The sequence below is a fragment of the Pagrus pagrus genome (genome assembly GCF_965226575.1).
Source record: "Pagrus pagrus genome assembly, chromosome: 6".
NCBI classification, from domain to species: Eukaryota; Metazoa; Chordata; class Actinopteri; order Spariformes; family Sparidae; genus Pagrus; species Pagrus pagrus.
In genome coordinates this window covers 22,574,033-22,590,453 of record NC_140190.1, presented here as the reverse complement: position 1 = coordinate 22,590,453, position 16,421 = coordinate 22,574,033, and the positions used below count along the sequence as shown (strand labels likewise).

The window sequence follows — 16,421 nt, the reverse complement described above, 5'->3', positions numbered from 1 at the left end:
TGTTTGTTAGATGGTCGTATCAGCAAGCTAAGCTTCAGGAGAAGTCTTGTGTTCATGTTTACAAGTTAGATAAGAAGGAGATTTTAGCAGAAAGGCTACTGCCCTTCAAGTAGATCCATCACAGACCAATTACACTTGTTGACACTATAATGCTTGCCAGCCCCTGAGCATTCCTGTCTGACAGTCCTGGCTCATTACACATTGTGATGGAGGGTATCTCACCATGAGATAAACTGCAGCTTTACAGTCCATTGACAAAAGTCAACACTGTTGTCTATGTAGCGATTAACAACAGAATGAAGACAAATGTTTGCCCTGAGAGGGATTAATAATCTTCTTCTTCTTCTTCAGCTATTTTTTATTAAGAATATAGTTTACTAATGTAATTATAGCATGCAACAGTTGAAGACCTTTGGATTTGTGCATTCGGTTGGAATCATGATTTTAAATGTGTCAAGTTGAAGCAGAAAAGGTGGACCCAAATGCAACGAGACAGCAGGCAGGGAGTGTAATGGTTTTGTTCTAGGTCACAGCAGCACAAGAGACAAGCAAACACGAAGAAAAAATCAGGGAAACACAGGCTAAGGGACACTCAACAGCAGGAAAGGGAGGCAGCAACAGCAGGACCCCTGAAACTCAGCAGAGGACTCGACACTGACTGAACAAAAGGCTGGATTTAAATACAAACTAAATCAACAAGGGGATGAGGTGCAGGTGGAGGGGGGGTGGAGACACACAGGTGACAGGGCTGAGCTAATTAAACACATACAAGACAGGTGTGATCAGGCTGGTGAGGAGAAAAACAAGAATGAAACTAAAATGACATGACCATGACAAAATGAATAATTCCATTGCAAGTAAATCCATTACAAATCAAATATGTTGAATAAGTTGCCTGTTATCACCCTGTACAGGTTGAATGAGTCTCTGTGTGTGTTCTTACCTGATACATCCAGGAAGGTGCGAGCTCTTCCGGTCCCAGCGCTGTTGATAGCAATACACTCGTAGTAGCCCTCATCCTTCAGAGTTACCTGGGGTATTTCCCAAGATGCATTGGCAGACTCACTAGAATCAACAAGATGAACATTCAATACATTTATCTTCACTAGGTGTTGAGAATCAAGATAAATCCATTCACTCTGCTACTAACTCATCCCTTGATCTGGTGAAAATGGACAAAATGACCTTATCATGAAAGTACATCATCTAGAGCTGGCATATACTGAAAATTTCATTATCACCACCGAAAATCACTATGAATGGGAAGATTGCCGCTTTCCCCACAACAAATGAGTTTGTTGTGTATGCTGTACAGATGATAAACTGCTTTAAGGATAATATGTGATGAATGATATTGGGCTAATAAATAAAATTGACTTGACTTGAATTTTAAAGTCTGTGAACTGACACACATCTCCTCCTTGGCCCAGCTCACCTGAATAGATGGTCCACCCCAAGTCGCCTCCCATCCCTGCTGAAACGCAGAGTGAACGGGATCAAGCTGTCAGCCTGGCATCTTACAGCCCCTCTCTGGAGGTAGTAACCAGGAGTTTTAGCTGGCATCAGCACCTTAGGGGCATCTAAAAGAGAGATAAAGGAAATGAGCAAACAAAGTTAATCACTCAGTCAGTTAATCAATCAGATTACTAAATCTAATGATGGATGACATCCTGCATCACTGACCAGGTATAATGCTGGAGAATGAAACGCTGGACACCCTCTGGAACAGGAAACCATCGAGGTCATATCCTGTCACCCTGAGGAAGAAGGCCTCATTGGGTGGAATGAACTCAGTGATGTTCCAGAGGCCGTACGGCTGCCGCTCAGGGTAGTAGCGGATCGGCAAAGTTTTCATCACTTCGCCCGTGATTGACAGGAGCTCGAGCCTGTCAGCCCGAGCCGGAGGTAAAAGCCCGGTGGTGTTCAGGAGGATGTGCGTGGGAATACCTGGAAAGTGGGTATAACATGAATATAACAGGTGACGGCGAAAACAGACAACAGCTGCGGTGTCTTTTTTATGTTTCATAATTTGGTAAGGTTGACCTCACTGACCTTGAACTGGCCGACTGGAGGTCTTTTTGAAGTCCATGGTGGGCTTTCTGGAAAACCCGGCTCGGAAGTCGATGTTGCTGAGACCTGAGATACGAACCGAATGTCTTCCTTCACTAGAGGTCTGCGTCAAAGAAAGGAGACATTTTGACATATGTCCAGGTCACTAGTTGTATGTCTGATAATGTGACTCAGAACTTCTGGTTAGTATCTGTGTTTTTTCCAGCTATATCCTCATAAAGTTAGGATCAGGCAATTTTTTTCACGATAGCAGTGGGCGATCTGATGATTTATAAATTGTGATCGATCTTGAAGGCATCCAAAATCTACTTTTTAGGCAAATTATAGTGACCAGGGTATTCAGTGTCTTCTTCTGTTCCCAAACTACACATAACCTCATTGATGAGCAGATCTGCATTGACGAACACTCCCTTGGTGCTCCCAGCCCGGGCAGAGTCAGCTAAAACGACTGCTAGCTGGACGGTCGTAACAACAGCTATGGTTAGCAGCAGTTAGCAGCAGTTAGCAGTGGCTACTCTGCTGAAATGCTGCCCCCTGTTTGTTTGGAATATGAATTCAACAGGTGGCTAAATCTTACATATTGCACCTTTACTGTGATTCCAGTATGTTTTAGTGCATGTGGCAGTTATGTTGGACAGGGTAATCATGCCAACATTACCATTTCTTCCAAAGCCTAATCTGTAGTATTACATGTTTCTACCAGACTGATCAAAAAAGTTTTGTACAACTCAAGAAAACAAAATAGATTTTTCAAAGGCAACTTTGAGTGGTCTAAATGACAGACACAGACACACTGGGACCGTTGTGTAACAGCCTTTTGTATGCCAACTATCCCTGCATGTCCAGACAAGCCACTCTAAAGTAAGTCAAAGCTGACTGTCAAACGTCTCACACCCGAGCTTATAAAACATCCACAATTCAGAGATGACCCATTCAGTCTGACATTCACACTTTAATTACAGAAACACAACCTCTATAATCAAAGAGTGGCTAATGGCTCATGTGCTCCTCATCATGTGGAGGTCTTTTGAAGCTTTGAGAGAGACACAGACAGAGTAATTACAATGAAATATAGGTTGGTGAGAGGTGGAAACTCCTCACCTGAGGTGTCACAGACACTGACTCACAATGCAGAGTGAGGCATGCAAACCTAAACTGTCATTTGCAATTGCCTGAAATGAAAGATAATGTGTGGATTTACAGTATTTTACAGTTCTACCTAACACAAACTTCAATTCGCTGTAGCAAGAAAACTACCAGACAGGACAGTGCAGCGCATGTAGGCAGACGGATAAAAAGAAGCTGGAGGTGAAATGGCTCAAACAATGAGGTAACAGGACAGGACAAAGGGGATCAGGCACAGCCTAAAATGCTAATGCCTGCCATCACGCAAAACAATACATATCGTGGTCATCAAACCTGCCCTAATGGCCACCATGGAGTTATCCCGGGTCATTAGTTGGTAGTAAATGAGGCCATAATTAGGGGAGGGGTCCTTTAAAGGTCAGGCTCTTACCAAAGACAAGAATAGTCCCTGTCATTAAAACAGCTCATTTCCCAATTTCACACCCACCCGGACGGATTGACCAGTACAAGTCTCGGAGACATCCACACTCAGCTGAAGCAGCTCTCGTGTGGCTGAAGTGAGTCAACTGATACAGATTTACATTGAAAACCAAATGATGTAAATGTCTAGAACATACGTGTAACAGTCACGGTTTGTTTTGCACCTTAACATGATGTGAACGTAGGATTTGTTCAACACATTTTTTAGTACACAAAACTAAATCATCTCAGGTTCCTTAAGAATTACATTATGTAACAGTTTATTGAAAGTCTTCCATGTGTTATGCAAAGCACTCTGGATTGTCTTTGTTTTGTACATGTCCATCCATGTGAGCCCACCATCTACACTCCACCACAACATCCAATTAAATGCAGATTAAAAGGGATCAAATTCCTTTTCGCACACAATCTATAGCCTGCAGGCTATGGTCCTGACACTGGGGTGTCACGGGCCATTAGCCATACTGAAACCCAGCATGGCAGAACACAGAAATCCCCCGAAAGCATTTATCCACATTTCGTAAGATGTCCTGGGAAACAACATTTACAGATAAGAGGAAGATATTTTTAGTCTGCGAGCCTGTTACAGCGATGTGGGGGACTGAGGATGGAAAAGGCAGCGTCCAAGAGGAGAAACGGGAAAAATAAGATGTAATGGGACTAAAGAGAGAGAACAGAAGATCCTTCTGTGCGTCTCTGCAGGAGAGCATTACAGGAGTTACTGTGTTTGGATGAAGATGCACAAGAGACTCATGAAGAGAGGTGAGACAGGGAAAAGAACAAGAGGCAAACGCAGGACAGAGATGAGACAGTAGGAGGCAATCAATCTTTTGTCTGTTTGATTTCACTCATCACTTCTCTGAGCACTGTCATCAACATATTAACTCGCAAAGAACTCAATCAAAACCTTCTGTTAGGGTGTTTAAACTGATGTTAAACAGAACACACAGTGATGCAGAATTATGAGCATCTTTAAATCCCAAAGTCTCACAGAAGCACCCCCAGTAGAGAATACTGAGTGCTATGAAGCCAAAACATCTAATCTTAAAAAATCGATCAAAAGTTGCACAAGGTCTGCCAGAGGTAACAAAACATATTGGGAGTGTTTTTAGTCTCTATTACACAGGAGGGATAAATAAGGCCAGCAATGCTGCAGTTAGAAATGTCGATCTGCTGCCAGTTTTTCCTGTGTGAACAGAGAGAAGGCTCCATACAGTACACTGGTGTTTAGTGACAGACCACAGCATGAGATTAACCTGTGGGTTAAGTGCAGACACAGCTGGAAAAGCCTTGTTTCATCTTATACAGTAAATCTACTTCCTCAACTTCAAAAGCAAATATGCAATACCGGTTGAATGCACGATCCACATCCATGTTACTTTTTTGAGATAGCTCTCCATCTTGATGAATGAATGCATGCAATTATAAACTTTAAATACAATGGTTCTCCCATAATGACCCGTGGGGGATTAGAGGAGCATTAAAAGCCCTGAGAAGAAGAGAAAAAGAGAAGAAAGAGAGACTGTAGTTGTATGCTGTAATCTGTGTATTAAGATTGAGCTGGCGAGCCAACAGGACAGGACAGGGGTGTGACATTTAGACAACGAGTTACTTGTGCGACCCACCACCTGGAGTTTGAAAAAGCAGCTAGCAGTGAAGAAGAACGGCAAACAAAAACATAATTTGGGAGACAACAAGGTCCAGGAGCTCCTTACTCTCCAAGCAGAGGACAGGATAAACTGCCATATAGGGCGACCAGAGCCACACAAACTAAATGTGTGACAAAGAGTATGTTTGTGTGGGACAATGTGGCATATGTTCCCAATGCTGAGATGTGGTCTTGAATGTTGATATAATTAAAAAAATTAAACATTTCTATTCTGCCCTTTAGCTTCTGACATATCCTCTGCCCTGTGGTTAATTTAGTAGCCCAGGTGATGATTCTTTTCTGGAAAAATTACAGCTGCTGTTACCTATCTTTGTTGTGACTGCATTTATCTATTTTTTTAATGTAGTTTCCATCATATTCTGCCTAAATCCTATTTGGCATACCGTGGGCAGCAAAGATGCTGACAGGTTAACCTGCACTTCACCCAGGTGTGTGCAGTATGATTGACATCAAACATATCCACATGATGAGAGTCTTCCCACTTTCTTCCCAGCTACAGGATAAAAGCAGTTTTTCTTTGCAGAGGTTTGACTTATACAGCTATAGCCAATTAAAATGCAGGACTTCGTCTCAATATCTGGGTTGTGGGGAGGAGGGATAAAAGTGCTGTACAGTAAATGATTGTTATTGCCACGTTTTGCAAGTGTTTAGAAAGCGCTGCCCAACGTGTATGGAAACTGTCACACTGCACGTCAACGCCTTTGTGTTTTACATCATGACCATCAGGCTTCTTCTGCATCTAAAGCGCAAAGAAGGGTCTTTGTTACTGCAGTCTTTTTCCATCTGTAGAAAGGGCTTTTGAGAGTAAACACAGGGATGACACAGTTTTTCATCTAATCCCTCCACTGTAAATCTAACACATAACACAGCTATGCAGAGATGAGGGAAAGTGCCCCAGCAGGAGTGTACAGAGAACACAGGGGCCATCGAGGCCCCTTCAACAAATCACTCAGGTAAAAATGCTTGTCATTTTCCAACATCTGGCACTGACAGTGCGGGCAGTCAAAGGTGTGACCTTTTTTTGCACTACCTCGACAGCAGGGTGCTAACAGTTTCAACTCACACAACAGCAAAGGTACCCCAAACAAAAATGTAGCAGTTTGTGTTGACAGCATTGCCTTGAACATGCTTTATCTTCATCTACCAGGCCTGTCTTAAAAATCATCTCAGCGCTCAAATGTGTCTTTGTGATCATGTTTTTGTTTGCTCGGAGATGCTTTCACCAGACGTCATGCATGTTAAATTGATTACATATCACTGTATCTCAACATGTTGATATATTATTGCAGTAATTCAACTTAAGAACCTTCGTCGAGGGCATAGCTCCCTCCCGGTGCGTGAGTTGTGACCTCATTTCAAGGTTACACCACTGAACTATTTGCAGTAAGTCTTTATGAAAGAAAGCTCAGCTCTGGGAATTGTTGGGAGAAGTAATTTACACACATTCCCAGGTAAAGAATGAATTGTTTACCTTGATAGACCACATCCCAGGCTGTGGGTCCTTGATGTTGACAACTTTGGCAGAGTTGGGAATGTGCAGGAGCTCCGTCAGGCCATCACTCTTCCCCACCAGCTTCCCTAAAGGCCGACCGTGAACACAGACACAATTATTCATCTTTTCTGCAGCTTTGATTGATGCAAATAAAAGGGCTAAACACATCTTGGTTATATTGATGTTACTTGTTAAATTATAAAGATGCAGACTATTGTCCAATCCAGACCAATCATAGAGAAAAAAATAGGTTTGTGTTTGGTGTAATTACTTTAACTCTAGCTGGTCTGTGTGCTGTACTCTTCCATAGCTAGATTCCCTAGTTACAGCCAAGTTGCCAGAATAAAATGTTGGCAAATCACAGATACAATAAATGTCTACGCTACCTATGTATCATGTCAGCATTTCTACAATAATGGTTAAGTGACATATTTCAGATTGCATCTACATAAGATCACTTTCTCTGGACAGTTCACAAGACGGCTGTTTGAGATCACTGGTATTTTTTTAGCAAGACGTTATGACATTTTGCAGCCATTCTTCTGGCAACAAAACCTGGTATTTTAACCCAGACCACAATCTTTTCGTAACCCAACCGAGGAGTTTTTGTGCCTAAACTTTACCAGATCTTCACCACAGTGCTGTCGCAACATAAAATTGAAATGTAAAGATACAACATATCCAATGTATAACACAAACATTGAGTCTTGCGATTGTGCTGGTAGACAGCTCTATTTCCCAAAAAGTAAAGTTTCCTCCTCTTCATCTGCTCGTTGATTCAGAGAGTGTGAGACCAAAACCTGAAGATCATACTTAAGTGTGAAGCTACTTAAAGGCTTGTCTGCTTTTAAAATCCACTGCACCTGCACTGTAAGTGTCTCAATGCTCATTATCATTGTTCATACCATTATCTGTCCAAACAAAATAACTGACCCAGGAACAACCAGAATAGTTTTTGTTTTTTGTATGTGTGTTTAATTGGAATTTTCAGTTTTCAAGTACTGATACAGAAAAAAAATACAATTGCTGTCATGTTAAGTCAGCAATCTTTAGTGGTCTTTCCTTTTGCATGTGAAAAATGGGCAACAATGAAATGACTGTTTTCCTCATGTCATGTGCCACAGAGTGAGAGCACTTTCTCAGTCATACATGATAAATACACAAATAATTCATCATCCAACATCCTCATTTCATCAAAATCTCCCATACATGTTCAGATGGGACGAGATCTGAGATGTGGTGACTCAGTGAGCCCTTGTTACCTGTATAAAGCAACTGCTTTTGTTATGTTTCTGCACTCATTTTTTTACATTTTTTTTTTTCGACCGCCCATAATCAATACCACAATTTAAAAAATGAAGAAATTCTGAAATCCTATAGATATTCCTTTTAATGTACGGTAACACTTCTCTTACCCTGTGGGTTTATTATCTCAATTTTGGGTGCTGGGCCGCTGAGGGCCACGGTGACTTCCTTGAGGCTGGGGTCAAAGGGCATCTGCCAGGTGTTGCTGACCCCGCTGAAGTGATCTGTGGACAGCAGGTGGACCTTGGATGACTGCACCGCCTCCTCCACCCATTTCAGAACCTACAGGAAAGGGAAGAAAATGTGAAAAATGCATTGTTTATCATTTATATTGTGGAAAATGTTCCACGATGGGGTACAAGCTAGATAAGGTTCAATATGTTTAGACCTCGGTGTTTAAAAAATAACTTTGTTAAAGGAAGTCAAGTTATTCATTTGCAAACATAATTCATCTACCAACTAACACACACACACACACACACACACACACACACACACACACACACACACACACATTTACCCACTCAGCTGCAGACAAGGTCATCCCCTCAACATGTGCAAAGCTTTCATCAGGAAGTCATGTTCCCTCATGTGCTGCCCTCCTGTTCCCCGTGTCCCTACGGAGAACTCATGGCTACTGTGTGAGACCCAGACACTATTTAACTCAGACTTTGTAAAGGAGCAGGCATCTGAGATGTGAAAGTAATAATATAAAGTGCATTCTTTTCAAAAAGTCTCAGGATAAAGCTGGGTGCACGGAGAAAAAGAAATGAATCGACTGAACAGTACAGTTCCTAGATTCATTGTCAATTTAAAAATGTTTCTATAGGATAAGCACTGCAAAAACAAACCAAACCATGTTCAGGATATTTGATACTTGTGTTCCTCAAAACTATACTTACTTACTATACATTTCTAATTTACTTTGCTGCTTCCTTTGAAATCTGCCATAGTGGCACGGACTATAAAAGGGGTGTTGCAAGTAATCCTGCAAATGTTTTTAGTGAAAATGAGGCTGCTCATGAGCAGATTTAACAGAAAGACAAAGCAAGAGAGACAGGGAAGGTGATTACATAAATATTAATATCAAATACATTTTTACTGAGAAGTGGAACAAAGAGCGTTAAAATCCAGAATCCTTTTCTCCCTCAGCAAGGACTCTTATCTTACAGTAATAAAACAGCAATACTATTCAAAACTTCAGACTTTGACTCACTGCCCAGTCCAAGACTGATGATTTACGCTTCTTGGAAAGGTTAGAAAGAGCTGAGGTATGCATCAATCAATTAAATGTTTCCTGCACATTTGATCTGGAGTCCAGACTTGAACGTGGGCACAGCAAAAGACACGAGAGAGACTGTAAAACCTTCTACTGACGTTTAATTTACACAGCTTAGAAGTACAATCGAGGCAATGCTGAAATGATTTCAGTACTGTGACCAAAGAACATCTTTTGAAACTATAAAGTTTTTATTCTGACTCTGAAACTTGAACATTTGTACTTGCAAAGAAGCAAAGCGAGAGTTCAGTAATGCACTTACCTCATTGACTTGTTTCTTGTCTAGATGGAAGACCTGCCCGGAGCTGGTGGAGGCGATCTCCTCGTAAGCCTTGTAGCCAATGTGAGTCCTATCATCACAGTCCCCTGTCAGCACAAACACCACCTACACACATACACACACATATAAAAATGTGATCTCTTTACATATAAACTTAATATACTGTGTGATATGTTACGATAATATCCAAACCTGTGACTGTTTCTGCTGAATGAGCTGCAGGACTTCGTGGGTCAGCTTGTAATCTTTGGAACGGGCGTCTGTAAAGACGTAAATAAAGGATCCTGGCAAGGAAATCTCCAAGGCAATCTTGATGGCACCAACGCTCATCTCCGGACAGTCCCCTCCTCCCTGAGGAACAGAAGAACACATAACAGTTCTGAAAACCTACAAACTCATTGTCAGTCATTGATTGTTTAAATTTCTCTTCCAGATTCAATTTCTAAATAAAGCTGCATTTGCATTTCCGCTGCCGCTATGGGGTGGCTGAGTCCTGTAGAGTGAAGGATAAGAAGCTCAGGCCATCTCCCTACAAACACTGCTAGCCAGAATACAGCAGCTACATTTCTGGAGATCTAAGAAGCTCCCAACATTGGATATGTGGCTCGAGGAAATAGGAAATGTTTAACATGTAGAGGAATTAGATTCAAATTACATTCAAACAGAGAAGGACTTATGTGCATAGTTTGCTGTATTTCTACACCACTTTCAAAATTAATCCGTTTGATCTGTCTTTGTCATCCACTGTTCACTGTCCACTCTCTCTGTTTCTGTCTTGTTGGTAGGGTCAAAGACACATGTTCTCTGAAGCAGCCCAGCAGACAGATTTCTGTGTGTTTGAGGGGTTCAGTAGTTGGCCATGATGCATCACCCCCAAGATCAGTAACATCTGGATTGGAGTGACCCATGATTTCAGACCAAGGGGGGTGAAAGGTGAAGAGACATGAATCTTCTGTTTGTCCTGAACCCCAACATCTCCCCTTTGACCAAAAAATCCACTCACCCATCCCTTGATTACCCCTGACATTCAGCCCGATTGTACACTTTTGTTGCCTAACATCTTCACCCGTACACACAATGGCCCTAATGTCAGAAGAATTTCAATTTCAAGAAAATGTCAGTTCCAAAGAGTATCTTTCCATGCACTCTAGCCAAAACCTCTTCAGGGGTTGTGCAGGTGAAGAGGTGAGGGGAGGAAAAACAGACTCAGGAATGAAGCAGCAAGTCAGAGGAAACTGGATCTCTTCCATGCTGCACACAACACGCTCGCACTCCAGATTAGCAGCAGCACGCGCCAAGGATGCACTGACACTGGCCAAATCTTTTTCTTCAAAGGACAGACCTCTGAGTACGACTTGTCTCTGTTTGTGTCCGTCTCTCTGTCATCCTTTGACATCAAGAGTACCAGTTTTGCATTTTTTCTGCCTTTCTCAAGTATTACAAAACAGGATTTCTGCACAATTTCCTTTCTCTCTCCAAGTGATTACACAAATACTCGGACTTGGCAGAAGTCTGTTTATCTTTCTAGCCATTGTATGTTTTTGTTTATACATTTGTTTGTAATGGTGCAGGAAGGCAAATAAACATATGGTCTGAAAAAGGTTTTTTCAAAAAGCAAGGTCAACATATGACCAGTGCCCTGGAGCATTAGAGCCCCTCGTACATTATATAAACGAAAAAATCCACTAAAATGGTAAAAGTAATTGAAAGTCACGAACTTCTTTCATCATTCAATGTGGACTGATTGATCGGTCTTGGTTTTAATCAGCTAACGAACGTTCCAGCCCAGACGTCACAGTCTGCTGCTTTTATCAAGGCCAGATGACCTTATGCTACTGCTGCTGACTCCTTGGATTGATGAATGTGATCTCTCCGTCTGAACTCACCTGGACGTACAGCTCTCTCAGCTCATACTGGAACTTCTTGGGGTCTGTTGTGATTGTTACAGGTCCAATCTCTGCAAGAAAACAACAGAAAGAGGCTCTGTGATTAATAGGGCCACAGACCTAAGCATCAGATAAATAACCAAAAGCATTTTTGTTTCCTAAATTCTTCTCTTTGGCCAAATATTAGTTTTGGCAGCTGTGTACGGACATTCAGAGCAAAATGTCACAATATGGACTGCAGTGAGGAAAAACTTCAGGAAGGGTGATATATTTAACTAACGGGGAGAGAGAAAGAAGGAAATGTGATAACAATTCAAAAGACTGACAGATGATAAAAACATAAAAGGAACGACAAGGAAGATCATAGTTTTAAAATGTTTCTGAAGGCAGAATGATATAATGATGACAGCGATTTGAAGGTCTGTGCTTCTAAGAAATGTGAGCTCTGAAAAACTTTTGAGACCAGATATACAGTACTTACTGTATATCTGGACCAGAAATAGGGGCAAATGATGACACCCATACTGTCAATGGATTAAAAGTTAAGAAGAGAAGAGAAGAGTTAAAAAAAACAAAAACATTATGTGATGTCAGTTTATGAATGATCGGATGAATTTGTCGCCAAGTTTACTGAAAGCAGTCGAGCATGACTGCACTGTTATTCCACTGGGATTACTCATGCTCTCATTTGTGAGCAACATGATGATTTCTGTAAACAACTGAATAGAATCAATTACACAGTAAATATGAAGTATGACAGACCTTCAACTGGATAGGGTTATAAAGTATGCCTGCAACTACAAAACAAAAGAGCCCACTGTTTTGTTGGTTTATTGGTTTGTCAGCAGGATTACACAAAAACTACAGAACTAATTTCCACTAAACTTGGATGGAGGAAGGGTCTCGGCAAAGAAAAGAGCCCATTTACTGTTGGTGTAGATCTGGATAAAGAGACAGATCCAGGAATGCTTTCTCACTTTCTTTAACATTGTGAGATAGGGTGGTTTTTCAACATTTTTGTTAATTTCTCAAGGAAAAATCTGGATCTAGAAAATTTAAAGATGTTTGACCTGACATTGGACTGGGCTTGATTGAATTAAAGGGGACTGTTAGGCCTTGGCGGAGGTATTGTCATGAGATTATCAAACAGTAGGAAAATGTCTTCATAGGGACATCCATCTTGTGTATCCAGGCAGAAAGTGAAGGTGCCTTTCCTTGGGTTTTTGGCCTCTCTGTGGTTGCAGATGAGAGACTTTTCATTTCAGTGAATGTAATGCTCTTGTGTCACTGTTCACTTAGGATTTGGCCCAAGTGAGGCCATCTTTCACTGTACCGTAAATGTAAAGCATCGACACCACTTCGTGACAACATGGCCTGTGCTCTGTACCTCTGCCAGTGTTGGTAGTCACCGCTGTTTCTCGGCTTACTTTGTTCTATCCGTTAATGAGCTGCTAAGCCCCTTCTTGAGTCAAACTGTGTGACTTCAGCCACTGCAGCTGTGCTGAGGAATGAGCCTGATGAGGGGCTGCGCACACACTCAGGTACACACACACACACACACACACACACACACACACACACACACACACACACACACACACACACACACTACAGCTCTGCACATGCAAGCAGATTGGAAAACAAGGTTTCCCTTGTTGAAGAGAGGTAATTTCAAAGGATCCCTGACTTCTGAAAAAGGACACAGTTTGAAGCGTTTTTCAGTCTTCAACTCTGTCTACAGTAGATTCCCACCTGACAAATTTGGCCGTTAAGTGAAGTACTGAGCCTCATTAAACACACTTATCATTCAGAACTTTCTATTCTTCTGTCTCAGTTGTTTTTTTTTTGTTTTTTTTTAAGTAAAAACATTTAAGGCTTTTGAATTTGACATCACTTTGTGTAAGGAGGAATCAGAAGCATTTTCTTTCCATTCGTTTCAAGCAGTGTCACCTTACATTTTTTCTTGAGAAACACTCCACAAGCACTTTCATTTTCTATAATAACATACACAAAGAAGTAAAAAGCCTTTTTTTCCAAATTACCCAGATTTTGGCATCCTTGTAAATTCTCAAGGTGGAGGGCAGGAACATTTGCAGCGATCAGAGACACTTTTTAAAACTAACATGGAAATGTGTCTGGCTGCTATGAACGGAACATGGATCTCCAGCCAAAGTTTTCAGAGATGGAAAAACTGACATCTCTTTCCTTGTGGGAGAAGTTCCCATGGCTGTTGTAAGTATTCTTTAGACCATTTTGGCTATGGTGCCCATAACCACAGGCACCCTCTTTGCACCAGCACTGTGGAAAACCAAAGCTAATAGTCATGACCTCCAAACAGTATGAGATGACAGGAAGCTAACTCATCAAACTCTGTAATGATCTCTGACTTCGACATCTCAAGATAAAGCGAGCACTGCTGTTCATTGTTACTCTCTCTCTAAATGTGCATTTATCCACATTTAGAAACCAGAGCATGAGTACTTGTCTTAGTGTCAGTTCCAAAGTTACGATTATTTGTGCCTGGGAGCTTCCAAGTTCTAGCAGTCCACCAGAACTGTTGGGGGTTGAGTGTCTTCCCCAAGAGCACCTCAGGCATTGTGGTTAAAAGAAGGGAAATCATTACTGCTGCATTTTCAAAAATATGTTCTCCCCACAGGTCTGGAGACTCAAACCATTGTTCCCTTGTGCTAAAGAACCTTTATGGTAGAGCCTGACAGATGTGCAGTTTTTGGGGCCGATGCCAATATAAGAGAGTAAAAAATCTGATATATTGGCCGACATACACACATTTTTTACAGTGAAACCCCTCATATGTGGTTATCAGACACTTTTGCCACATGATGCAGGATATTTGACAGTTTAACAGTAAACTTTATTGTCTCCAGTGAACTGGAACAATAAACTTCACTCGGAATTTAATAATTAAAAGCCCCAAGCATTTCCTTGTGTTTACACCAAACATAAAGCAAGTTTTTAACGTGACGTATATACAAAGCCAATGCAAAGCAAATACACAAGTAGAAAATATTCAGCTTGAGCAAAAAAGAGGTGCATGTCCTGTGGCTTTGCAGAGAGTTGTGTGGTTAAGACCAAACGGAGCAGTGAGACAGAGCCACTGCTAAGCCTTGAGAGCTGGCGAGCTCTGGAGGAGAGAGCCAGGGTTTCTGGAGGAATAAACACCCGAAGTAATACTCAACTCTGCTCTGATCCAGAGCCATTTGGCAGTGGGAGGACAGCTTAGAGTCTGCTGACTAGAGGGGAAATGCACTGCAATTAATGAACATTCAACGAGGAGAGGGGATGAGACTGGAGGGAAAGTTGATTGTTGAGCCTCATTCCCAGGTCGCCAAATACCGATGCTTTGGGTTGGCGATGCACTAGCATTAGCTGTCTACATGAATTGTTTTTTTAAAATAGATAATATTGGACCAGAATCTTTCCCATTTGTCCGCCACATTGAAATCTTCCAGGACACGTGGACCGGCACTAACAGAGACTCTGCTACACATGTAGGAGAAATCTTAACACGGTGTTCTGGCCGCAACACAGGAAATAGCTGCGATGCTTTTTTTGTGATGAAAAGAAACACATAAATGGCATGAACATGGCCAAGTGAATGAAATCAGAGTGAAAGAATGCTCTAAAGTCTGACAAAGAAGGAAGAACAAAGGAGAGAAAATGACCAAATCAAACAAACATCAAAATGATGAGATGAGCTGATGGTTGTTGACACAGGTGGACTTGAAGTAAACAAGCAAAACAAATAACTGCAGCCTCCACCTTGATATTTCCCACAGCATTCACCCGTGATGCCGGCTGTAAAAGCATACATCTGCAAATCACGTGCGAGCTTAAACACTCACAGAAAGTCTAATGGGATGGAACAAACTGGGCAACTGTCCAGTGGCAAACTTAGTTTCACCTCCACTGACATTAGGGCTTAAAGTAATTTGCTGGGAACCTCTCATGCATTCACAGCGGAGTGAGTTTCTCTTTCCTTACAACATCAGCAGCGAGGAATTCCAAGGCCAATGCACTGAAAGGTCACAGCCGGTAACATCTTCCAACCAAATAAATTCAGAATTTTGGCAGCAATAAATAAGACATGAGAGCTTCACAAGCTGCTTCGATGCATAACAGACAATTGAAAGAGACATTGTTCTGTGAACTTCTGACATTTCTTCAAAGCTGTGCCCATGATATGATGTGGCAGTTTGGGAAAGTTATGCTCTTTTATGCGCTCTGTGTTTGTTGATGGCAGTTTATTTAGCAGTGGCAGCAATCCCATTTACCTTCTGCAACCTTTGTTTTCATTTTATCATTCCTGAAGGCAAAGACCAACTTCTTCCCAACTCATAATCACTCTGTATATAAAGATCTAATCACAAGCTCCAGAAAACCAATGCTGCGGCAATACAGACCAACAGGAACCCCTAAACCGAACCTTCTGTTCATCGTTACCAGTAGTTACACAGGCAAAAAGGGCTTCAACTGTTAAAGGATATGTTCAAAAATGAACATTCAGTCATGATCTACTCATGTCTGGTGAAGTTTCATAGTCCACAAAACATTTCTGGAGCTTCACAGTATTCTCCGCAGCAACTGAAGTAGATCAGGACTTGTTCTAAATCATGAAGAAACAACTAAAGAAAACATAAACTGGCTCCAAACAGCTCGGCCGGCTCAATCCAAGATTCCAGAAGCCCCGAGATCCCAAATTGATTTTAAAAGATGTTATTTACACCCTGTTTAAAGCCAAACTCTTTGCTGTAGCTGCTTAGCTAAAAGCGTGAGTGCGCACCTAGACTTAAGTGGGTGCATAAACTCAGTCGCGCGCCAAGTCTGTAAATAACGTTGTTTTAAATCAATTTAAG

At 41.6% G+C, this 16,421-nt stretch overlaps 1 protein-coding gene across 1 annotated transcript in view; it reads right to left on the bottom strand.

Moving 5' to 3' along the window:
- The window catches only part of hmcn1 (hemicentin 1), a 92,712-nt gene that overhangs the window by 59,534 nt on the left and 16,757 nt on the right, over positions 1 to 16,421 (bottom strand). Inside the window, exons 2-10 of the mRNA XM_084356045.1 lie at positions 11,548 to 11,618; positions 9,854 to 10,012; positions 9,644 to 9,766; positions 8,213 to 8,384; positions 6,777 to 6,883; positions 2,053 to 2,173; positions 1,684 to 1,947; positions 1,436 to 1,580; positions 944 to 1,065 (exon numbers count right to left, since the gene is read on the bottom strand). Of these exons, the coding sequence (XP_084212171.1) occupies positions 944 to 1,065; positions 1,436 to 1,580; positions 1,684 to 1,947; positions 2,053 to 2,173; positions 6,777 to 6,883; positions 8,213 to 8,384; positions 9,644 to 9,766; positions 9,854 to 10,012; positions 11,548 to 11,618 (1,284 nt within the window). The remainder of the gene's footprint in view (positions 1 to 943; positions 1,066 to 1,435; positions 1,581 to 1,683; positions 1,948 to 2,052; positions 2,174 to 6,776; positions 6,884 to 8,212; positions 8,385 to 9,643; positions 9,767 to 9,853; positions 10,013 to 11,547; positions 11,619 to 16,421) is intronic.